This window comes from Anas acuta, chromosome 2, assembly GCF_963932015.1.
Source record: "Anas acuta chromosome 2, bAnaAcu1.1, whole genome shotgun sequence".
In the NCBI taxonomy this organism is placed as follows: Eukaryota; Metazoa; Chordata; class Aves; order Anseriformes; family Anatidae; genus Anas; species Anas acuta.
In genome coordinates this window covers 24,981,101-25,007,185 of record NC_088980.1, presented here as the reverse complement: position 1 = coordinate 25,007,185, position 26,085 = coordinate 24,981,101, and the positions used below count along the sequence as shown (strand labels likewise).

The following is a 26,085-nucleotide window of genomic DNA, read 5'->3' as shown; positions in this document are numbered from 1 at the left end:
AAGGAGCAGTGGAGATAAAATCTCACGGACTGACAGCAGCCCCCATTCCCCATTCTCCTGAGATGCTCAGGGGGAGGACATAGAAGAGGGTGGATAGGGGGAAGGTGTCTTTACTTCACTGGTAGTTCTCACTGCACTAATCTGTTATTAGTGGGCAATATATCACATTAATCTCCCTTATGCTGAATCTGTCTCAGCTGTGATGGTAACTGGTGAATGATCTCCCTGTCCTTATCTCAAAGAAGCTCCATGAGCTTCTTTTCATTGCATTGCCCCCCATAAGGGAACCACAGTGCTTTCCCAGCTAGGAAGAGGTAGAGCAGAAGGAACTCTGCCTTGCAAAAGAGAAAGCAAAAGGGGAGGAGGGAACTAGAATCTCCTGTTAACTACTTCCTCCAGCTTCTTTGCAACACCCACCTTCAAAGTTGCACAGTTTAGAGCATCTTAGTCACAGACATGGAAGTGTAAACCAGAAACATGCAAGAAAAAGGTAAGGAGAATTAAATATTCTGTAGCAGGCACTGCTATCTGTCTCCTCCAAAGATGTGTGTTTGCCACTAGGAAAAAGTGACTGTATGTCTATCAATGCACTTTTCCTCCTACTATTTCTGATCTCAGACTTCTTAAAAGTTTATAAACTAATTTTAGGGTGGTTTGTTTTGTTTTGTTTTTCGTTAATAGCTTAGAAGAGTAATTCAGCTGAATTTTAGCTGTTGTGTATCCTGCTTGAACAAAATACACTTACTGGACAACTATAGGAAGAAAACTGCGGAACAGAACAGTTACAGTAAGTGCACACATTTAATTCTACTCTGGAATATTTTATGAAGATGTGATGTCTTAGTCTGATACCATTTCTTGGTTCTGAGACATTAATTTTATACATACGATGATCTATAATCTATTAAGATAAACTTTTCTGAATCGTCTGTAAAAATTTTTGCACATGAAATGTGGCTGTTAGGAGATTGCAGTGAATTAATCCCAAGGAACATGTCCTGAAAGAAATTATTCTGCAGAAAAAATACAGTAGAGTGATTCTCTGCTGGAAAAGAACGCCTATGAAATACTTCAGTGGGTCAGAATCATTAACTAGCCAATAACATGAAACCTAGAAACACTACATCAAAACGAGGAAAGGAAAGTATCCCATTCTAGAGCTTTGTCTCATTGGGGGGGGGGGAAGGGGGCGGGGATTACAAATTTTAAAGCACAGAGTCACTGTTTTAAAGGTCATAAACATGTTTGCTTCTATGTTAGGAGTAAATTGTGCCTCTATTGCGAACTGTAAATTTGGTGGGATTTAAAGTCATAGTTTTACACTGCTGGCTTGAATAGTCGCTGAGCCAGAGAAGAGCTTTAGTTTCAGTTTCTTTTCTCGGACTTCAGATACCCTGGGTGGAGTTACTGGTGAGGATGATAGCCAGATCAGTTTTGTCATAAAAACAGCGAGTCTGTTTCCCTCTGCACCCACAATTTTTAATAATATGTGCTTCCCATAGTGTTATTCTAAAGAACTAGAAATTAGTTTTCCTTCTTTTTTTGTGACGAGAGGGAACAGTCTGTTGAGCGCAAAGCTAACTGCAGGCTTCCCCAGCCTGCTCCCCACCTTTGCCCTGGCAGTTCATTAGTTAAATCAGGAGGCAGCTTGACCGAAACTAGGAAGAAAACAGTACTCCAACACTAGCTATAAGAAATCCCTATTGTTGCTTCTTATTAAAGTTCATGTTTTAGGAAATCATGTAATAGATTGAGGAAAACATGTTGCTAGGATGGGTTAGATAACAAAGTATTCTTTCAAGAAACAAAAATTTCTTCTATGGAAAAAAAAAAAAAAAAATCTATGAATTTATTTTGTCTCAGGAATTATCAGGTACCAACAAGAAAAGAATATTTCCACTAGTGTGATGACAGTAGCTGGGTGTCATTCCATAATAAAATATAAATTTCAGAGGAATAAATATAATTCTCCTAAAGGAATTGAGGAGATGAAGTAAAATTGGACACTACTAAGTGAAATTTTCCCTTCCCTTTCTTTCCCTAATTTTCCCTGTGCTTCTTTATTGAAAGTTTATGCCAAAAGTCCAAATTCAATAGGATCAAGTGGATTGTAAGATGCTCTCCTCCCTGTCACTCATCTCCACAAATGCTGCAAATGCTGCTGAACTGCTTGATTTTATTTGAGAAAGCTCAATGAATATAAAATGTACTGAAAAAGTAAAATGGTAAATAATTTCCTTTCATTTGCAGTAGTAGCAGTTGAGTAATTACAGCAGTATATTTCCACCCAAAGGTCTCTTTGCAATGTTATTTGAACAAATTGAGTACCTAAACGCATTTTAGGATGAAAAAAGCTTGGAATTTTTCCTTCTCCACCAAATTATAGCCTTTATGAGAGCCATTTGTGACCATGATTTGTATTTGATGGCCCATACAACTGCAAGTTGGGTGTCCAAATGACAACAATCAGCCATCATTTTTATGTAGCGTCAGCTGTGGAAGTAGTTTAAAAACAGGATTCACATAAAGCTGTTCTGTAAGAAAAAGTAATCTTCCTATTAGAAGCAGACATTGTCTTATATATGATCTGACTTCACATTCTCCTGATGTCCCCTAATTGAACTGTTATATTCCATGTGTCAGATTACAGAAATTATGTAACAAATCGTAGACAGCATCAAGAAAATATGCATTATTCACTTGTTTAGTAACGTTGTATTTTTTTTCCTTAAAGAATGGAAAATGCAAACACTGAAAACAAAGAGAAATTACATTTTTATCAACATGCTGAAACATGGACAAAAGAAGAAGTCAAACAATTCTTAACTGAAATTCTTAAGATTGACCAGAAATATGCAGAAATCTTGTATGACCAAGATGTAACTGGTTCTACTTTGAAACTGTTGACTAAAGCAGATCTGGTGGAGATGGGCATACCTCATGGGCCTGCTATTCAAATCATTCATTTCCTGAAAAAGCATGGCATTCTGACTGAAAGTTCAAACCAGGCTGAGGGACAAGAAGGCAGTGAACAGAGTATTGGTGGAGAAGACGATGAAGAAATTGTAAAGAACGAGTGCAAGAAGAAATACAGGTCATTTAATTCCAGTATACTGCAGGATTCTGAACTGGAGCCTGTAGAAAATAAAACAGCAATAAAGTCAGCTGACGAGGAGAATGTATCGGAGAAGTCACCATCAAGCAGCCAGCACCCAGCCAGAAACATATGTATGCCACATCCTTTTGATAATTTCAGTGATGGTACTCGATACATACAACATCATATTCTTAATGTCCCTGAAACAGGGCCACTTAACCTCATTGATCCAGCACATGAATTCAAATTACTTTGCAACACAGAGAATGCACTAGAAGAAGATATTAAAATGAAATTTAGCAATGAAGTCTTTAGGTTTGCTGCAGCCTGCATGAACTCTCGCACAAATGGCACTATTCATTTTGGAATACATGACAATCCACATGGGGAAATCAAAGGAATAAAAGTTACCAAGAAAGAAGCCTACATTGACCATTTTAATAGACACATTGAAAAGTACTTTGATAAGCAATACATTGGAGCTGCAAAAGCTTGCATTAGAGAACCTAGATTTGTGGAGGTATTGTTACCAAATGAAACTCCATCAGATACGTTTGTCATTGAAATAGATGTGGTTCCCAGACACTCCATCTGTAATACAAAATATTTCTGTACCAACATATATGATTTTAAGAGCAAGTGTTTCAGAAAAGCTGTCTTCATCCGCAATGGAGCTAGTTCTAAAAATATTATCAATACAGATGAATTTGAAAAGTTTAAATGTAACTTGACATTGTTAGCAGATTCTCGTAAAAGAGCAGAGGAAGAATATAACTTAAAGCAAAAGAAGACAATGAATGAAGGACTAAAGCTAATTAGTCTGCTCACTGGCAACAGAGACATGCTAGATGACTGTTATTATGACTACTACATTTTGGTAACAAACAAATGCCATCCAAGTCAAACTTCACACTTAGACTTTTTACAGGAAATTAAATGGTTTGCTGTGCTTGATTTTGACCCTGAATCAGAAAAAAATGGTGTATTTAAGACTTACCAAAAAACTCGAAATGCCAAACTTCGCTTCCCATATCATTATGAAAACAAAGTGGGTTCAGTTTCTGAACAAGCTGAGAAGCTGAATTTGCATCAGGAGACAAACTGGATTTTCTGCAATGGAATCATTGCAGAAAGTGGATCAGACTTCAAAGGCAATAAAGAACTACCATTAGATCACGCTTCGTGGCAACGAGATAGGGCTGCTGAAGTCAGAAAGATGATTTCATTTCTTTCACACAAAGATGTAAAGCAGAGTGGGAAGTTTTTAATAGTGTTTCTTTTGCTTTCCCGAGTGGAAGATCCATTGGATCCCCTTGCTGAGACATTTGTTACATTTTACCAAGAATTAAAGGGACTAGAAGACATGGCCTGCATTTGCATTGGTGCAGGTACAGACCAGCGATGGAAAGATCTTCTTCATGCTAGAGGCATAAGAGAGGAAGCACTTTCAAATAAATGTGTTTCTAATTTAACCCTGGAAATGGTAAATGGTACCATCATAAAAGCGAAATCAGTGACACAGTCATCTAAAAGACTTCTGCCCTCCATTGGCGGTTCTACCATTCTTCTAAAGAAAGAAGAAGATTTCATAGCAGCATTGGAAATCTTATGTGAAAATGAGTGCAAGGACACAGAGATAGAGAAGGATGAAGAACAATTTAAAAAATTCATGAAAGAACGGGAAAAAGATTTTTATCGAGGTGGTAGAGTGACATGGTGGAATTTTTATTTTTCTTCTGAAAATTACACATCGGTTTTTGTCAAAAGGGATCGTTATGAAAACCTTGAACAACTAATCGTGTCTTCAGCTAACAGCGCTAATCAGTCACCTGTAAAAATTATCAACCTTTACCACCACCCTGGCTGTGGTGGGACAACATTAGCTATGCATATCCTCTGGAATCTCCGGAAGCAATTCAGATGTGCTGTTCTCAAAAACAAAACAAGTGATTTTGGAACACAAGTGGCAACTTTAATCACCTATGGAGCAAACAAGGACAGTGGCTATTTACCAGTGTTACTTCTTGTGGATGATTTTGAAGAGCAAGAAAATGTCTATCTTCTGCAAAACGAAATTCAGGCAGCTATAACAGAAAAATGTATTCCGTATGTAAATCCTTTAGTGATCGTTTTAAATTGTATGAGATCTCAGAATCCTGATGAAAATGCAACAATCAATTCCTTGAACAGTATTTCTTTAAAACAGACCCTTTCTGAAAAAGAGCAAAGGGCCTTTGAACAGAAACTAAAAGATATTGAAAAGATGCACCCAAATCCAGATAATTTCTATTCTTTTATGATTATGAAGAAAAACTTTGATCCAAAGTACATAGAAAAATTGGTTAAAAATACCTTGCGTGACTTGAATATAAATTCTAAATCAGCACAACTTGTTTACTATCTCACACTCTTAAACGCTTATGTAAGAACATCTACACTTTCAATATCACTATGTGAAGAATTCTTGGGAATTAATTCTCGAGAGATAGGCAAAAAAGATAAACTGATAGAAAAAATGGGAATTTGTTCCAATATTCTAATGTATACTCGAGTACAAGAACACATGACATACCGAGGTCTACGCATCATTCACACATTGATAGCAGAGTGGTGCCTAACAGAATTTAAACTAACCTATAACTTGCCTAAAAGTGAAATTACATTGCGATTATTGAAGGAGGATTTGCTTTATGAGAATTCATTACAACAAGACAAACTTACTCGTGATATAATAACCCTACTGATTACTAGACAGCGCAGAGAACGTGGCTATGAGTCAGACACATGGTTCTCCCCATTAATTGAAGCCATTCATAAAGAAGAAAAATATTTTAATGTGGAACGTGTGTTAAAAGAAGCATCCACTAGGTTTAAGAAAAACAGTCACATTTGCCAAGCCTTAGCAAGATACTGCTACATTAAAGAAAATGAATATGACTCAGCATTATTCTGGGCCAAAGAAGCCCAAGATCGAGCACCACACAGTTCATACATATCAGATACATTAGGTCAAGTCTTCAAACACAGGCTAAGATACCAGGTAGAGCACAGAGGAAAGAGTGCAGTCCTAACAGCTCAGGAACTGGATTGTTTGCTAGATCTTGCTCAAAGTGCTTCATGGGCTTTCAGAACATCTCAGCATCAAGCTAAGAATGCAGCCATTGAACAAAATTTTCAGCATCAAAAACGTAAAAGAAAGCTTCAAAATTACAATACTTTGGGTTATCAGGGAGAGATAGAAACTGGTCTTTATATTATTGATGTCCTCCAGCACATTCCCTTTTTCAGCAAAGAAGACTCACAGTGTAGGAAAAGAATGATAATGTATCTATCAGGAAATAGTGCTTTGAATTTAGATAGCCCTAGCACAGAGAGTGAGGTTCTTAAACATCATTCCAGCTTTTTAAAAAATTTGCGATCACAATTAAAAAGGGCATTTGACTTCCTTGAAGACTACTTTGTGTTTTTCAAAACACCGACAAATGAAAGAGAATTTGTAGAGGCAAAAATGGCTGAGACAGTTCGAGAATGTTTTAAAAAATACACAAAAATATTTTGTGATTCCAGTGTTGAGCAACTGAGAAGTCAACAGGCCTTAGGGTGGTCCTTGTCTCAGAAAATAGTAGCATACAGAAAGGCTGTGGAGGCTTCCAAAGCAGACTCATTTTCTGGAGTTTTGGCATACCTTTACAAAAACCAGAGAAATGCTGACAGAGAGATAGAAGACATAGTATACGCATACACATTTCTGTGTGAGGCGAATTCACAGGCAACTCTGAAGGAAAAACAGAATTTTATTTTGGCAAATGTTGTTCTGAATTGCATTAAACCTGAATCCACTGAGTTATGTCATTTTGAGGGACTGAGAAGTCAACTTGTAAGTATTCTAGAGAAAGTGGAACTGAATTCATACTGTGTAGAGCCTTTCTTCCTTGCCTCTTTGTTGTTCTGGCCTGAAAATATTAAACAACTAAATGAAGATTCTAGGAAAATGGACAAGTATGTTAGACGCCTATATGAGTCTTTCAAAGAGCTCTATGGAGCCATAGATTGTTTCAAGCAACCTGTGGCTCATTTCTATCTTGCAAAAGGCAGCGGCCTAAACAGATTTGTTCACAAAAGAAAGATAGATCAGCTTTTTAGCTCACTTTCAGAACAGGAACTGAATGACCTCTGGCGGAATGAAAATATCTGGAAGGAAAAGGTTGTTCGTGATCTTTTGCTTCCTTTGAATGGAAGAGCTGAGGGTACAGTTATTTACATAAACTATGGCATCAACGAACCCTTTAGGATACCAGTGAAGCCTGTTTCTTCATTCCTACTGAAAAAAGGCCCAAACATACAAAGAGTGTCTTTTTACCTCGGTTTTTCCATTGCTGGTCTCCTGGCATACAATGTACACAGTTTATAATTAAAACAATAGGGATTGCAGGTTTGTGTTTTCAGGCAAAATTATCCTTAACATTTTTTTCCAATAACTGTAAATGAAAAAGAATTAGCTGTCCAGCATGCTTCCCTCCTCAGTATGCCAGTCTTTGTGCTTGGCTAATAACCAAGCTGTACATATTGTGAAAGGACAGAAGCATTTCTACTCTCTCATAGCATTTCTAAATGTGTGATTGTTAAAGATACCACTACTTTCTGCTCTACTGTAAAAACACCCTAGTTGTCATTTGAAGGCAGTGTCAAATAGATTTTCTTCTTTTGTGGTGGGCCTACTTCTGCTTTATATAGAATTGATCCCGTTTGGTCTTTCTTTTCATTATAAATTCCATGAGCTCCTTCCAGTGATGGATAGATACATTTCTTATTAAGTTTGATCCTTGCAAAACCATGCAATTTAAATAGTCTAAATGGTCATTGACTGCATTGACTCCCTCATGTGTATAAAACTGCCTGTAATGTTCAGGAACAATGTTCCAAAAAAGTAAAATATACTGGTGTGAAACACCAGAAACAACAAGTTACTGCTACCTGGGTGAGAGGAGGGTGTGCAAAGTGTTGCATATTAACCTATGTGTATGTGATTCATGACAACTAGAGGAGTTTGATAAAATTAACAGCTTGAGAAATGTCTGAAGGATTGAAAAAAGCCTTATAGGCTTTTATCAGCCTAGAAGTCCTCTTTGCTGTTAGTGTCAGGTAGGCAAAAATAAGTGACTTCTCAGCAGAAGATTAATAAAAATAAATCAATGACAACAACAAAAGAATAAAGCAGCATGTCATTCCAATGTAGTGTAGCTCTTCTTTCTGTTGCAAATATGCAGAATTTACTTCATTATATAATTCAGACTATAGCCCAAATATATTTCTGTTGGCAACTTCCTATTGCAGTGACCATCTCCCATTTATTGCATGCTTAGTTTTGTTTTGTTTTTAATAGTATACTTTTATGTCATGTAGGATACTATAGAATCGATTTTCATAGCAATTTGTTATTTACTCTAATTGTTTCTCAGGAGATTGCTGTACAATTTAACAATGACTATTTACTCTTCCAAATAAAGATTTACAGCAAATAATTTGCCGTATCTTCATGGCAACTGAAGACTTCATCTCAGTCAGTCATGTCTAAAAAAATGCAAGTTTAAGACATGTCTGAGAAAGAGCAATAGCTGTGACAGGCAGGAGAAATGGAGGTGATGTGGAGGAGACAATGTTGGATATGCATGGAAGAGGACATTGTTGGGGGTGCGGCTAGAGATGTGCTCCTGGAAAATGGCAACCCATGCTGAGCCTGAGACACCTTTGAGGGACTGAAACATTACCCACACTTGGGCAGAGGAAACAAGTTAGAAGGGAGGAGCCACACCACATAGAAGGAGGAGAAAAGTGTAAGAAGCAAGAAGCAGCACAAAGAAGCCACTACACATCAATGCCAACCTTCTCTGCTGCCCCTCACCTTGCCAGAGGGATTGGGAAGGGCTGAGAATAACACCTGGTGAAAACAAAGTAGGACATGGAGAGGAGAGGTGTTGCACTGTTTGCCTGTGGAAAGGAGAAGAGAAGCATTTCACTAATAATGGTTTTGGTCCCTTTCAACCCGAACCATTGTATGATTTGATGATTCTACGTGTTTACTTAGCTGTCTTTTTGGTTTCTCTATGGCCCAATTAATAATTAGGAGTTTTTGTTAACTGGCAATAAATTAAATTAAATTTCTCAGTTTGAGGTTCTTTTTCTCATAACACGCATGTTTACTAACAACCCTCGTGATCTGGCATAGTGATTACATGCTAGGCACCACACTAGATGTCTGTGTGAGTTTACAGAAATACAAATTTTATTATTTTTATGTATTGGTCTGCTTGTTATAAAATTGTATTTTTATCACCAGTAACTCATTAATACAGATATTTTATAATATCCTTAACTGTGCACTGTTGAACTGTATTTTATGATACATAACTTATACAGAAATTGACAGAAAAAGTATTTCCTCCTTTAAAAGTATTTCCTATTTTCTATTACTTTGTAAGACCAACTTCTTTATGGCTCATAGTTCTTTTTAATCTTTGAAAACTAAGGTCTCCTATGCCAAATATCTGCCTCATACTTATCTTGTGTCAATTAAAGCCAACAGCTTGGTATCTTACAAGAGTGAGGTCAAGAAAAAAATAAAATAAAAATAAAAAAATGTTGTATTGCCCTTGCTAAATAACTCTTCCAACTTTTTCCAGTACGCTCAGAAATTATTTGGAGTCATTTTTAAAACAGTTTTTAGCATGTTAGAGAGGTAGAGGGGAAGGGAAATATGACTGAGTGAATACAATTTTACTAAGTTGCAAGGCCTGAAAAGGCCCATTTATATATGGGCACATGCAAAGTTAGGTTTTAACAGGAGAGTCCTTATGCAATCGACAGTCCCAGAAGTTGCAGGTCCGGGCTGTCATGGGCCAAGCCTAAGCTGTCATTGCTGAGCCCAGAAACCTGGGGGAGGCAACCTGATTCAGCCAAGTTGCACAGAGGCCAAAGCTAGTCCAGCAAGGAGAGGCAGGAGAAGCCTTTTGACTGTCACAGGCCGTGGCAATGTCATCTCAGCAGCTCCCTCTGCTGTGTGGCCCAGCTGTTGGAGCAGCCAAGGTCCTCACTGCGCCCAAGCACCCTTGTGAAGTCCTGTGGAGGATCACAAGTTTAGGAACCACTTCTGGAGGAGTGCAAGGCCTGCAAACATCAGTTTAGGATGTGGAATTTAAGAGCACTGAGGATTCTTCTATAAAATCACAGCCAGAACCACACAACACGGAAGGGACTTCACAACTGGTGACAAAAAGGAAAATTTCCATTAAAGTGAGCATAAGGGAAACTGCCTAGAGCATGCTGCAAGGACTGAGGATGAGAACAGTGGCAGGGACTACAATAGGTAAGAGGGAACAAGGGAAGGGAAAGTAAAGCAAGGCAAAATGGAAAGCCAAGGCCAAGGGAAAACAGAGGGCAAGGCTAGGGAACAAGTACAGGTACTGGTATGCACACTAGCAATAATATGAGCTGACTGAGACAAAGAAAAAGGTATGTGCACAGGGTATTCCTTGGCTGTAAGTCTGTAGAGGATTGTATTTCATGCAGGAATACTTCCTGGGCTGAAGACTTCCAACTTACACTGCCACAGCAGAGGCTGTAGGACTTACGAGGTAAGACAAAACAAATGGAGGTTCTCAAGAAATGAGAAAGTGGAGGATGACGCAATGTCTTCTAATAGTTAATATGCAAGGAATGTAGCAAAAAGGAAGGTAGTAAAGTGTTCTGAAGGCTCCAAGTGGGCATGGAGTAATAGTAAAAATGTACAGTAAGAAAGATCCAAGCTATATCCCAGCAAAATAAATAAATAAATAATAGTATATCAGTAAAAGTAATTAAGCACAGGGATAGACTGGTACGTCATGGAATCTCTCTGCAGATCTTGAAAAATTAAAAGACAAACATTTGAGATTAATTCAATTGTTCTAAGTGAGCTTATATGCTGTAGAGCACTCCAGAAGATCTCTTAAGCTTTGTTTCAGACCTACTTTTCCATAACTTAGATAAGAAAACCCTGATAGGATCAAATACCACTGCATAGGACTGCCATTCCTTAAATGTTTCATACCGAGTCTCACGTAAATTTTCTGTAGCTCTGAAGACATCAGAGCAAAGGCCTGCATACCTCAAATCTTCCCCATTGCTAAAACACATGGATTACATCTGAATTTAAGGAGACGTGTAGCAAAAGGTCTCGTTTCCTCCTGAGAAGCCCAACTGATGTGGACAGAGGGGTTGTGGGGGCACAGAGCAATTAGCTACAGATGATAAGAATTAAGCTAAATTCTGCACAGCTTGTATGTTTGATTACAGCTGAGACTATTGCTGTGATGTGGTTGTATCATTACAAACACCTTTTTGCTGAAAAAAAAATCACAAATAAGATCTCCAAAAGCCTGAGATTTCCATCGGAAACCATGAGATTTATAAATATGTGAGGATTTTTACACTGCCTTTTGGCTTGAAACTACTCTGTCTTCTTCCGTCAACATGTGAAAATTTCAGATTAAAGTCAACTAAAATGAAAAAGACTGTGCTTCCCTCTGCCCATATGAATGGAGATTCCACTTAGTGTCTGCACAGGTGTAAGAAAGAAGTACAGCTGCATCTTCTAAGAGAGTGTAAGCTTTACATCTCCTATTACTGTGTTAACCCTTTTCCCTTGCACTTTCTCATCTGATTTTTTTGTTTCCCTGCTGTGCTAAGGCTATAAAACACAAGTGGGAAGTGAGCACCCGAGAATCACAAAGCAACTTCTTTATGTATCATATTTTCTTGTTATTTCTCAATAAAGATTAATGTGAGCTCCAGAGATCATAAAACACAATACATGTACATGTAATGATGTATAACATCAGAAAGTAAATGTAATGCAGATAGCCAAAAATTATTATTTTCTAAATTACATCTCTTCCACCGTTGCATGAGAGTATAATTTCTTCCTAGAAAACAGTCCATATTCTTTCCAATTCCTTTCCTTGCAACATTTCTTTTTTTTTTTTTTTTTTTTTTTTGGTCTGTAGTCTTCCACCTAGTTCCAAACAGAAGTGAAGGCTCAGGCAGCAAAGGTAGCAAAGACATGTCATGGTGCTCAGGTAACTGCTCAAATCCCCATTGTATGGCCAAATGAAAAGGGCAAGTCCATTTCTTACAGTCTGAGCGATCCTTTCTCCATATTGGAAACATGACCTTCACATAGCATTTCCTTTAAAATGAATGTAAGACTGCTCAAACAAATCAATTGGGTATAAAGTGCACAGCTGTTTTTTGTTTGTTTCTGAAACGTTTAAATTGAACTTTGCAGGTGAACCAATATAATTTGCAGTGCTTGTACTGGTATATATGCATATACCGTACATATATATAGTACACATACTGTGTTACACACCCCACAGTTTCCCTTCCGGGTTTTAGATTTCATTTGGAGATTGATACTATCTTTGTAATTTTCCTCACCATGCTGGCAGCTCTGAATTAACTTTTCTCTTGCACAATCAAGAACCAGGAGTGTTGGGGAATATAGTGTGAAGATGCTGAGCCACCTGTGACTGGGCAGTAGTTTAGCTGTATTCATATAATTCTGTGTTCACATCTTTTCCAAAGGAGCTACCAACCAGGGACCAGCCCCCCACAAATGTACCTGCCCTCACCATGACTAAAGATGTAACACGATGGAGTGACCATACCCTGCATACTTGTACAAAAGATGTGACATGGCTTCTGTACTGTTGGACAGGTACAGAAGAATCACATTCATTTGGGAGATTATGCCATGGAAGAGGTAGCTTGGGAAGCACACAAACTATCAAAGCTGGGGCACTGGTTCAGCAAGGACTACCTTCACCTCTTCTCCTTTATTTTCCTCTTCCTGGGCTTTCTTCTGTGGCATCTCTGACAGTGAAATAACATGTTTTGTTTCTTCTCATTCATGCCTCTAAAAACTTGGATCTGTGCAAACCTCCTGCCTGCTTGCCACCTTTAAATGGCCCATTATGAAGGACAAGAGTTGGAGAACTGAGTGTGTCTAACCACCCATGCCAGGTTGCAGACACAAAGATCCCATGACAGTAACAAACATGCTTAACTGGTCGCAGAGCTTCCTTGATCCTCAGATCCCAGACCCAGGGCAAAGACAACTTTAGCATCAAGCCATCTTAACTGTATTCTTTGGGAAAAGCATCCACAGGGATGCTTTCACACGAATCTCCTAGATTCTTGATATCAGAGGAGATTCCAGTCATCTCTGTTAGAGGAAGAGATCAAAATTATTGTTGTGATTCTGCCTCCTCTGCAGTTGCACCACCTCCTGCTGTTGTTATAGTTCCATCCCTAGACAGTCAAAGACAAAGATTAGCTAGCTTCATCACCACACTCACCTCCTTTACCTGTGTAAAGAATGAGTCTGTTAAAACAAAAGCATTTCCTCTTTTCACCATACACAATATATAAATAATTCAGCGACACCTGACAAATCTATTGGATCACTACTAAATGCAGTGATGAAATACACGGCAACAGCGTATCTAAACCTAGAATGCTCTTCCTTCACACTACCCTTCTTTTGCATGTCTTGTAACTTATAGTGGTGCATTTATTCAACCAGCTGTCCATATTAAATCCACCTCTTTCGGTAATTGCTGCACTACCGACACTGCAGCCCAGTAAGGCTCCAAGCACAGGACTGTTTTGCCCTCTTCTCAGACCCAACGGAGGAGCTGTGTTGCTGCTTGGAAGGAGTCATCTTCAGCTCTACGGCCACCTCTGGCTGGTGAAAGGAGCAATAGCACTGCTATTCACACTTCATTGACTTATTTCAAACCAAACCTGTATGGCCCAAGGACTTCTACAGAACAAATATGCTTTGGGCTATTTTTTTTTTTTTTTTGTGTGTGTGTGTTTTCGTTTTCTTTGTTTTCTCACACAGGCGTGTATGAGACTTAAAAGTTTAAGGCTGAAATAAACTAAAACATCTGCAGGACAGGAAAATAAAGGAGGACAAATTTTATCACAAATGGGAGCTGGGCTGATCTAGTGTTGACGAGGCAGGCACTGATGCAGTCCTTGTGGCAGAAGCGACCAAGATGGTTCAGATAAAAACACAGCAGTAGTGAAACTGTGGAGAGCCACATGCTGGGCAGGTGGGAGTGGGCTCCAGCCCGGGGAAGGCAGTGAGAGGAATTGGGTTGGAGGAAGAGGACTGCTCATATGAAAACTACGGTTGCAGAAAAGAAAGAAAAAGAAAAAAAAATACTAAAAATAAAAAGGCCAAACATTGGTTTCTTAGCACCTATCCGCCACAGAATATAAAAGGGAACTGAAACCTCCGCGGGCAGCCTGCGTGAGGCGCGGCCACAAAATGGCAGGCGGGGGGAGCCGCGGGCAGCGCGGCCTCGGGGCGGGCAGCAGGCGGCGCTCCGGCTCCGCGCACCCCGGGCCGCCGGCCTCGGCGGGGTCTCGCTTCGCCATCGAGGCCACGCGTGTCCCGTGGGGCCCACGGAGACCGAGGGGAAGGGCTGCTGCCGCCAGGGGGGCGAGAGGAAAGGCGCTTTGGTCGCCGCGGTCGCTCCGCAGACACCTCTCCTCCCGCGTGAGGGGAATGAGGAAAATGTCGCCCAGACGTGCCTGGGGAGCAGCTCAGGTGAACGTCCTTCAGCCATAGGGACGTCACGCCAGAAACAAAGTGACTCTGACCAGCAAAACCCAGCCTGAACGGGACTGCCGCCACCTCATGTGGCCATATCCTCCTGATATGTCACGAGTGGAGGCTGGAGAGGAACCTGTCCAAGGGTATGGCAGCACCAGTGCAGGCATCAAGTGCTCTCCTGTCACCACTGCCACCTCAGATGACCAGAAGAAGGACCAGAGCCCAGTGGGGTGCCCCCACACTGAGATATTTTACACAGGGCCTCAGGTCCATGAGGCCATGATGGAAGAGTTAATACATCCTGAGTAAAAAAGCTGTGTTTCCTCTGCCAGCAGTGGCAGGAGTGGGGCTGGGCTTGCCGTGAGGCCTTACCCTTGCTGAGGAGAGCCAGCAACATGGGCAGTTTCTTGGTTTGGGTTGATTCTAACTAGAAGCCCAGCCACCATCCAGTGAGGGTCATGACCAACACATTCGTATTATTTAAACTTAAGGGCTCTGTGCTGCAGAAAGTTATTTCTGGTTTCCCTTTGCCTATTGGAACCACAGACCTTCAGTTTGTGTAACCTGTCACAAGACAACTTCAGACTTCCTCTTCATTGGCATTTACTTGTTCCTTGCTCTTTCTTAAGAGCTCAAGATGAAGGACGTGCTCTTTCCTACTCAGCAGCTGTGTTCTCTAAGAGAAGTTAAGGGCTCTACCATTTCTTGCAGACCTTATGCTTCAGATGCTGTGCCTCAACAGAGACTGAGCCAAACAGCAGCACTAACTTCAGTGCAACTATGACTGCCTTTGAAAAGGTCTGGCTTCACAGCAGGTATGGGACTGAAAGCTAGCAAGTTACCGTAGCAAGGAATACAGCAAGAGTTATGAACTAATAACGATAATTGGAGTGAGAAAGAAGAAGAAGAAAAAAAAAAAAAACTTTCATCTTGCTAGTTTCCTGCCTTCTTCAGTGGTGACTCCTGTATTATAAATTAAATTTAGGGAAATGAGAATAAGAGCACATACTGACTTTATAAATTCAATCAAGATGGATTCAGTTTATGCATTTCTGTGCATGCTGCAAAGAAACAAAACATAGTCACAAAAAATACCATAGACATAGTCAACGCTGTGAGTGCAATGTTGCATGAATTATCACCTCATGACAAACTGATCAGCGGAACATAAGAAACCAACAGCTGAGATCCTTGGTAAAACTCCTATAGGGATCAGCCTATACGAATTTTCAAGATAATTATGGTCATTGTGACCACACAGATCATTTGGGAGTTACCTGTTCGTATACGGACATGCTCTCCCAAAAGGCCAAGTAGAATACAAAGATAGGGAAGTAATGAGAATCTTGTTAAAAGGAGAAACAAAATGCAGTTTTACAGTCCAGGCTAGTTAAACTACTTGTAACATGTCTTGCAAGTATGGTTTCTGCAGAAGAACAAGAAAATACAACTAATGTTTATGGTTAAATTTCTTCAGTCTGCAGTCATCTTGAAAAGCAAGTATCACAAGAAACAAAAGGAACACAGTAGCAAAGAGATATCACCCTTCTCAAGAATGAGCTCAAATGTCAATAAATTAGGTCTATAGTGTGCTAATAAGACACACTGGTGTGTGAATTTTCTGTTCCAGAGCTTTACATCTCAATTATCTTTGCCTGGAGATGGTCCTGTGTCAACTTTGTATCTGCATCAGTAACTAATTCTGTTCAGCCATCCGCTCCACAGACATCAAACTGTTAAGTAGCCCCAGTACAAGACAATCTAGTCCAGTAACACGGAAATAAGAAAAGAAAAATAAAAGAGAAAATAAAAATGGAGAATAAAAGGAAAATAAAAAGAAAAAAGAAATAAGGGGGAAGGGAAGGGAAGGGAAGGGAAGGGAAGGGAAGGGAAGGGAAGGGAAGGGAAGGGAAGGGAAGGGAAGGGAAGGGAAGGGAAGGGAAGGGAAGGGAAGGGAAGGGAAGGGAAGGGAAGGGAAGGGAAGGGAAGGGAAGGGAAGGGAAGGGAAGGGAAGGGAAGGGAAGGGAAGGGAAGGGAAGGGAAGGGAAGGGAAGGGAATCTTATTACCATTTGAATTCACAGGCCTTCCTGTAAAAAACACACAATATGTTTGATATTGATGTGAACATGATAATTTGGGGAGTAAATTCTTGTTTATAAGAAAGGAATTAAAATCAAACACTTAATATGCAACAACCGTGTTCAGAGGCAAAATAATTATTGAATTAAGCTAGGATTTAAGGTAGTTGCTTCTAACTTTGCAGTCTTTAATGGGGTTAAGAAAACATGTCTATTATCGAAAATGGCTATTATATCACAATTTCAGCTGCTGGAGAGATCACCACTAATTTATAGTCTTGAATGAGATAGACATTTAAAAACCAAGAACTCAGAAGACAATTATGAGCTGACTGTTGAGCCATGTTCTGGTGCAATATGAGGTTTCTTCTTTTGTTTTTATTTAATTTCATATATGATACAAACCAGATTTTTTTATTGCAAATGGTCATGTTTTCTTTCTTGATTATTTTGTCCCAAGAGCTTGTAAAGCTATATCTGCTTAATTCAGTGGCTTTGCTAGCTTTCCTATGTTTTTTAGCACTATAGAACTAAGATAATTAATGGCCAGAGAACTAGATTCCATTCTTGGCCTGTAAATCTTCAACAGAACTGGTGCTGAAGTTTCAATAACAAAATCATTATTGTGAATGATTACTGAGCCAGAGAAAACCCTTGATTGACATTCAGATTCTTTGCTGAATTTGCAGATGCTGTGAAGTGAGAAGATCTGGTGGGAGGTCTGTGAGAGGCATTGAGATAGGATCTTGCTATAACATTTTTAGAGAACTCTCCTTCAGAGAATCGCTGCAGTCCGTCATTGCTTGTGGGCTTTGGGAAACTGAGACTGCAGGGTTGTGCAGGAGCACAAACCCTGTTCAAAGCAAATGAACGCTGTGCTTAAAACAATAAATCCTTTGGCAAATTAACATGTAATACAATTGGTAAATTACCCTGTATTTTTTTCATACCACAGCTCAGTACTTCAAGGCTTTTTATTTTTTAAGGTGACTCTGCCAGGAGCGAGGCAAAGATTCTGTATATAGATTGACCCCATATACTCCTAACAGATTATTAAATGCAATTACCTATTGCGACATAATCTGCAATGAAGAGAGATGGATATACAGTCTGATACAGTCTGTGACTGTGTGGCATGTGTCCCTTTAGAGACTCTAAGCGGTATGCTCAATTTCATTGTGTTCTAAAGGTTTAATGCGACCTTTCTATTTTTACATGATGCTCTGACCTTCATATATATTAATAACGTACAAAGCACGCCCTTAGAGCTGAAACTCTCTCAGCCTTGTTGCATATCTTTCATTTTACCTCTATCTTTGTTTTATATAACACTCCCTACACTGTCTTTTGGAAAGAAACACACCAGACTTGTGTCCCCCAACAAAGCTGTGGTCTCTAAGGAAACTCGTGCATTAATTAAGGAATAGTATAATGGGTATGGTTTTGTTTTGTTAACCAGTGCCCTAAGGAACATCGTTTCACTTATGTAAGTATTTTATCCCTCCCCCCACAGCAAATATCAGCATATTTCTGTTAACTGTCATGTGGGTATGTTCAAAACAATACTTAGGAGATAAAATTTTGTCTTTTGAAATAGCAAGCACATTGGCACATGAATGTCATTTCTGTAGTAACTTGGCACTGTCTTCTCTGGTTACTGTTGTTGGCCTCCTCCTCAAAATGTTCTAGTATTGAAGCCAACACCCATGGCCACACACTGGGTGTGCTTGGCAGCTGCAGGGCCCAGATGCCAACCACTGGAATGTATTTTATGTACCAGTGTCTCTGCCTGTGGCTTGGCTTCCTGGCCAGCCTTTAGCAAAGTCTCTTCTCTGGACTCATCTGGCTCCAGTGCTTGCTGCTGTTGCAGCTGTGGGACTGAAGCAAAAGCAAATTACAGACAAGCTGTCTCACCATTCCAGGAACTGCTTGCCTGCACCAGCTCCCAGCAATATACATACACTGAGCCCTTTTAGCATGTGAGGAAGAGATGTCCAGCTTTCCTGTATGCATTTTGTGGAGAACCGAGTGCATGGACTGAGAGGGGACCAAAATGGCAGTACATCCTTAGTAACTTGAAAGATAACCACTGAAAGGTACTTGGTTATGTCAGACATGGAAGCCACAGTCCACTGAACCCCTGAGAGAGGCAACCCCGTGAGAGAATCCAGTTTCTCTATCAGCTGCCTGTTTCAAATTCCTTCTAGCTTAGGCCTTAAGAGCACAATATCAGCTCAGCACTAGATATTCCACTTACGAAGGCTTGCATCACTCAGCAGTTAGCGTGGTGAACTAGATGTATTTATTTCTACTGTTCAATAAGATTAAACAATAAAAATTAAAAAAGAAGAAGAAGACGACGACAAAGAAGAAGAAAGCCACCTGCAAGCAAACTGTCTCATTTTTAATGGTTTTATATTTTGTAGGGTTCCCAATCTTAACTCTTGCATTGGAGCATTCCACTGTGGTTTCTCTGCTCCAGTACTCTCTCTAGACTTCTGTATTTGGCTGGAGAGCTCACTGAAGACATGCCACGCAGAATACTGGAGGTTTTGCTACACACCTATGATACAGTAATTGACATAGCTGCAGTTATGTGCATCTAACTCTGCTAGGGAAACATATCTAGCATCTGCTAAGAAGCTGCAAGAAGAAAATATTGATATATCAGATACTGAAACATGCACTAAATTGAGACTGAATTGCAACAATTGATTAAATTCCTTAAGCGTCCAGTATACTACAGGGATTAGTTTTACACCCCTTGCTTGTACTTGCTTTGGTGCACACAAGGGTAAATTCATTGAAGGGTAATTTCTCAGCTTCCCAGGTTATATTTAAGAATGTCCGTAATCTGAAAAAGTACACGCTTGGTTAACTACCTCATCTTCTGAATTGTATTTGAGAACAATTATGTTGACAGTAAAGAGAACAAGTCTACTATGTGTACTTTTGGAAAATGTGTACACACACAAAAAAGTGTGCAAGATTATACTACCTGCTCAATTTGAAGATGTCCTTTAGGAAAAAAAAAAAAAAATATATATATATATATGAATTTATGCTATATTATTCCTTAAGTAATACTTCACAAACTTATAGCAGAATGTCATGGAATGGAATCCTTTCTGCCATAGAACTGATATAGTTAACTCTTGTGGTGATATTTACTTCAGTGCTATCTTGGTGCCACTGGGAGTAGAATTAAATCATATTATGGTCAGAAGCAGATGTAAGGGATTTATGCAAGAATGGGAGCCACACTGCCTCCATGTGCCATCTCTAAACTCCTCCAATTGCACCTCTGCAACTACATGTGAGTGAACAGAATTTATCAATTTATCTACATGTTGAAGAAATTTCAATGTTTTGTCTAGAATTAACTGCTTCATCCAACTTGCACTGCTCCTGGAGACACCAAGGTTTGGCTGAAACACTGTATAAGTCTGTGGATCCTTACCCCACTCTCCCATCTGTTCATCAGTCCTCCAGCAGTCTGTTGTGTAGCAGAGCTCTGGCATGTCTTGGATGAGATGTAGATGGATGTGAGGTTGCCCATTCAGAGGCTTGTTTTGGTCACAGCTTCATTCACTTTCATTTGGCACTTTTGGCTTTCATTCTGAATCAGAATGAAAGGCTCAGAATAGAAAATACAAAAATATGACTGAGAAATACAATTAGCTCTCTCTGTCCATGTATTCCCATGTATGGTCAGTCAAATTCATTATCTCCTGGTGTTATAATGTTTGACCATTCCTAATCGTTGTGCAGATTTCTCTGCACTTTATTTATTTATTTATTTATAGTTAGGCATTTTTGTAATAATATTAAAGTATGAAATATACAGTAGGGTATTATTTGATTGGGACCCTCTGAAATCTTTTTCTCAGTTCCTGTCTTAGTATCTAAACTGTGGAGAAAAAAAAAAAAAAAAAAGAGAGAGAGAGAAAGAGAGAGAGAAAGTCATTTAAATCCATAAAAGTACAGTGTAATTAACTCAAGGAAACTATTTATGTTGAGGTGTTATAAATTAACCATGAAAACCTATCCTACGTGTTATTATAAACTCAAAAACTCTGCTCCATTTTTATCCATGAAAAGCAAGCAACAAATTAAATCACTTTAAGAAAAGCATTGGGAACAATACTGTAAACATTTTAATGCCCCATAGAAACAGTTATACCTCTCCAACCTGACAGTTAGGGTTACACAAAGTCAAAGACAATATGGCCAATATACTTTTACTATTCTCTGTCTAATTTTTAATAGGGCAGAGAGAATATTCAATGCAAAGGGGGACTAAACATTTCAAGGCAGTTTAGTTTAGGGAGAGGGGATTTTAGAAGCAAAGGTAAAATGTAGACAATGATGGTGTAGAAAAAGTCATTTATTATCTGCATTTTGTTTCTTATATCGCAAAGAGTATATCCAGTGAAATTAATAATAAAGAATGAGTATCAGTAAGTGACATCTGCTGCACAATGAACGTCTGAAGCATGCTATTGGAATACTCACTGAGACAAAAAGCTTTGCAGTGTTTTTTTATAAAATGATTCAGGCATTTGTTTGCATCATATGGATGTTTTCTATGAGGTTAAGCAAGAAAAAGTCTATCAGTCAGCCATATTGACCTCCAGTTTGTAAGACCAAATAAGATAACCATGGGACATATTCATCCGAAAGGCTTGTTGTGACCCAGGTCTCAATGGTGAGTGTTCCCCTTCTATAGAATTTTCACTATAAATATACAGCCATCATTCTAAACCTGTTTGTCAAGACATTTTTACATTTTCTTCTCATTCATTTAAATGTCTGAAAAGGAAAAATGTAGGTCTATATGAATAAAAGATCCTTTTCACAAGGTAAAAGTGAATTCAACATAAAGAGACGCTTGGAGATATTAAGTCTGCTTGCAGCCCATGCCGATCATTTTCCTTTGATAGCAAACAAGAATTTAAAAAAATAAATAAAATGAAAAAAGGCCAACAAAGTCCGTAATGATCTTAAGAAATTTTATTGAATGCCCTCCCAGCGTCTGAATTGTCAAGCTTAGTGTATAAGTGTATAAGCTTGATATGGTTTGACAACTGCAGGTTCCTTCTTGCTTTGATATTTCAGCCATTTTTTGAGCCTATTTTCAAAGTGGTGTGCATAAAGGCAACTGATAGATGAATTCAGTACTTGATGCAGCAGGTGGACAATGAGTTAGAAAAGTGAAGATGTAGGTAGAGAAGTGAATGAGCAGGGTTAAATTGCAGGCATGTTCTCTTGGCTTCAGATACTAAGAGAGCTCATCTCATAAGCAGACCTAGTTAGTATTTAAAACATGTCTCTCTGAGGAATCAATTCTCATGTTGCAGTTAGAGGTACCCTGGCATCCATGCCATCGTGTCTTGAGTGACTTAGAAGCCAGGTTCTTTGCTGCAGAACAACTCCGGTGTTCACTGTGTGTTTTTCTGACTATCACATGAAGTGGAGGTCTAGACTTCTAAAGCAATTTTAACAATACAGTGGTTCAACCAGTTTAAAACGTCTATTCTCCATTTTCAGTAACCTTTTAACGTTTTGTGGCTTGCAGTTTTGTTTCATTTCAGTAACATGAAGTAGTCCTTCTATTCACACGTTTGAAAGAATAAAAAATAAATCCCAACAGTAGAGAATGGTAGAATAAAGACTCCAGAGTCTCCTTGCACTAATTTTACCTCTATGTAGTTGCATTAATTCAGTGGAAGTAAACCTGAATTCATGCCAGTTATCTTAATTTGAAATAGTAAGACTAGAAAAAACAGGCAGCACACTTCAAATGTACACAGCTGTTTTTCAAGCATGGAAAAAAATGGTTCTCTTTATGTACTATATACAGCTAAAATCAAAGTAGGTGCATATCTGTTTTTCACACAAATTACAGGGGCATACACTGCTGGTCAAATTTGAAGGTGAAATGTTCGTTCATGTTTAATCTGAATGAGCATGAAAGATCCCAGGTCGTCTTCTATTAAATAAAATTTGCAGGAGATCCCTGGCCAAACTCTCTTTCCCTGCTAAACAGCACTGCTATCCATTAGTGGTTGTATATACATACAGTGTAGATGCATATGTTCATAGATATTGTATATATGAGGAACCTACATACACAATTTTACAGTATTACCTTCTTGGGTGTATGTACAATTACTTAATGCTATTAGTGACCAGGGGAAAAACATATTCTATAAACTGTGTGATGAAGAGGTAATATTGCATAGGGAAGATGAAGTCTGTTCCAGCAAAGTCAGTTGCAGCGAGACAGCTTGCATCCGTCTCCTGTTTCTCAGAGGCAGCAACAAGAGTGGCAGTAAATCTTCTGACCGGTCTCAAAAGACTTTGTTCCAATTCTTCCTGCCTCAGCCCCACTCATTTTTCTCCATGCTACCTAGACAAATTATTTTCCTTTTGCACTCTCACTTCATCCAATCTAGCCCCAAACCTTCACTGTTTCAGCATCATCTCCCACCATCTCACCCTGGAACTTTCTGCTGAGCATGCACGTGTATGCATACAACATACAACACATACAACAGGCTGAAATGTTCATTTATATTATGTATATTTATATTTATATATTTACATTCACATTTACGTTAAGAACCTTTAAAGTAAAATAACGTAAAAAGAAGGGGCCTCATCTAAGTGCAGTCTTTTAGAGCCAACATGCATGTTTCTGGCCATGTTTTTCCTCTCTCATGGTAGAACATTGCGTAGCAATTGATATTTGTGTTTACTGGAGTTCACGTCTCGGGAAGCAGTTCAAAACAGAACGCAAAGGAAGCTAATGTGTCTCCAGAGAGAAGAATATGGAGAAGTTAAATAGTTAATTTTTAGTAGGCACAAATCACATTTCCATCAAGTGCAAGCAGTCAGCTGTTATTGTAGGTCACTAAGATACAATGAATTATTTTCTGCAGTTCGTGGAAAACATTAGGCAGCTGTAATAAAGTCAATGGTATTTCCTTCCTTACTGAAACATTACTTCAGCAAATCCCCCTGTTTTGTTAAAACACCATTTCATGCTTGATAAAATTTCATAGACTTCTTTTTATACTTTTTCATTTCTTTTATTGACTTATGCAGATAGAGAAAACACTGAGTGAAAAATATCAGAAGTGGCTTTTCGTGTTTAGATGGTTGACAACCGATGTAAACTTAAAGACACTATAAATGGAAGGGGGAAGGGAGCACTTCGGTGGCCTTTACATAACATAGATATTCAGTCCAGGAAACATACCACAACATAAATGTCTTTTTAAGACATTAAAACCCAGCTTAAACAAAAGGTAGCGTATTTCATGACATAGTTCACTGCATTGATTTTTGATTATGTGCATATCTGTAGCTATATGTAGTAACATAAAAAGCTACTGGTTTTAAAATTTGTCTTGCTTTCTAAACAGCTAAATCCTGCATAAAGTATCTAATAAATTCCTTTAGGTCAGATAGTAGTACATCCTTTGCTATTGTTTTTTTTTTAAGATCTAATGAGAATGAAGAATCTGAGTTCCTGGGAGTTCTGGATTGAGAGGTGGCAAGTTTTCCTTCAGGACAATAATCAGTGGTGAATCTTTCAGAGCAGTGCAGAATGAAGAACAATAGACATTGACTTGTATATATGCAAAAACTGGTCAGCCAGCTGGTCGTTCATTATCAGGGTAACACATTTACTTTCTATGGTGAAACAGCAGCCTCAGTGTTTCAAAAATATGCACAGTCCTATGGATTGGCTCGCAAGCAGTAGCAGCTGGACCTCAAGTTAGGTACCCACACTTTAGTAAGCAAACTAACATTGCAGCAGCGGAATGAGAAAAATGTAGGAATTAGTAAGGGTTAGAGGGGCATGTTTGAATGGGAGGTTACAGCATTTTCACTAGTTGGATGAGGCTACAGCTTGGATAAAACCTGCAAAGAGATTTGTTAATTTTGCATTAACAATTGGCAGGCTCACTCATTTTAACATTCTTAGCACTGTATTAATAAGATGGAGTGTCATATTCCCCCCCCCCCCACCTTTCAAGATGCTTTAGCTACTCCATATATATATCCAGCTGAAGGTGGGAATGGAAATGACAGATATCACAGCAATTTTTCCTGAAAATTCAGGATCAGTACCCTGGCCCTGGTGAGCTAGTGATATTTTGTACAAGTTTTTAAAACTAATACTAGAGCTAATAGCTGCTGGCCCTATCACAAGAGAGAATGTTGATATCTCTCTAGAGAAACATGCCTAGGAAATAAACTAGATAGCCTGGAACCTAGCTGTTTGCCACCTATTTACACTGTTACAACAGGCCATGATGACTTTCAGGAGATGGTTTCCCTGGCAGAGGAGCTAGTGTTTTAAGGAGACAATTCAGGTGGCATTACACTTATCTTTAGTTTATAATGTGTAGCACTGTTGTCCCCAAGCTAGTTGAACAAAGCAGATAGTAGAAACTGTGAGGAACCCATCTCCTCATACTGCCACTTCAGAGACTTTCTGGGTTGCTTCTAATCAGAAGCTGTGGATTGGCAATTGGCGGATGAGAAACCCAGCTTCTAGAGTATGAGAAAATTTAAGTGCCTGGTCAGCTTCAGCATGTTTGAAACTCTTACAACAAATTTACTTGAGACCCTGCAGTGGTTTTGAATATTAGCCCTCAGCTCCTTTCCTCACCCTAGTGAAGATCTTCCATATCACATCATATCTTTTGTCCATCTCAGCTGTATTGTTTATCATCAGCTCTTTGAAGAAAAACTTCTCTTGCTTAGGGCATTTGCATAGTGTCCAGCATCCACCCTACCTAGTGAGCTCTATAGTATCCGCAATTGGGTCTCCATTTGGCAACCTTTTAGTATTGGGGATGTTGTGGCCATGCACATAAAGAAAAACTCTAAATGGCATAGGTGCGAAGGAGACTAGCATGGTCTGAAGGGGAACAGAATGAACCAGAAGCTGGCTTACTCAAACTAGTAAAATGCTGGTGGCTGAACACTGATGGCTAAGAAAAAAAGGTGAAAGAAGGAGGCCAATGTAAGTTGCTTCGGAGGCATTTTCTGACTATCTCTTTCATCAAATGCACATTTTAGAAAAAGATTGATTAATTTGGAAGAAGTAAGAAAATCTGCAGTTCTCTTTCTGAAATAATAGTTTGGAGTTCGGGTTGGTTGGTTTACTTTCCACCATTTGCAAATCTGTTTAAAAAGCAGGTGTGCCAGTGCTTATAGTATACTTTGC

The 26,085-nt window shown here is 39.1% G+C and overlaps 1 protein-coding gene and 1 long non-coding RNA gene across 2 annotated transcripts; one reads left to right on the top strand and one right to left on the bottom strand.

The window, feature by feature from the left end:
- The first annotated feature begins 331 nt into the window (after nt 1–331).
- On the top strand, nt 332–9,262 carry LOC137852328 (sterile alpha motif domain-containing protein 9-like). The gene is made up of 3 exons (XM_068673959.1): nt 332–490; nt 682–787; nt 2,735–9,262. Exon 3 carries the CDS (start codon nt 2,736–2,738, stop codon nt 7,506–7,508), a length of 4,773 nt encoding a protein of 1,590 aa, XP_068530060.1. The 5' UTR covers nt 332–490; nt 682–787; nt 2,735; the 3' UTR covers nt 7,509–9,262.
- Nucleotides 9,263–9,358: 96 nt separating this feature from the next.
- Nucleotides 9,359–11,998, bottom strand: LOC137852329 (uncharacterized). Its single transcript, XR_011093770.1, has 2 exons — nt 11,241–11,998; nt 9,359–10,357 (listed from the first exon to the last, which is right to left on the bottom strand). It is a non-coding gene; the product is annotated as an uncharacterized lncRNA (long non-coding RNA).
- Between the last annotated feature and the right edge of the window lie 14,087 nt (nt 11,999–26,085).

Bases quoted from the DNA above. Each gene is read 5' to 3' on its own strand.
- LOC137852328 (XM_068673959.1), top strand. From the start codon at position 2,736: ATGGAAAATGCAAACACTGAAAACAAAGAGAAATTACATTTTTATCAA.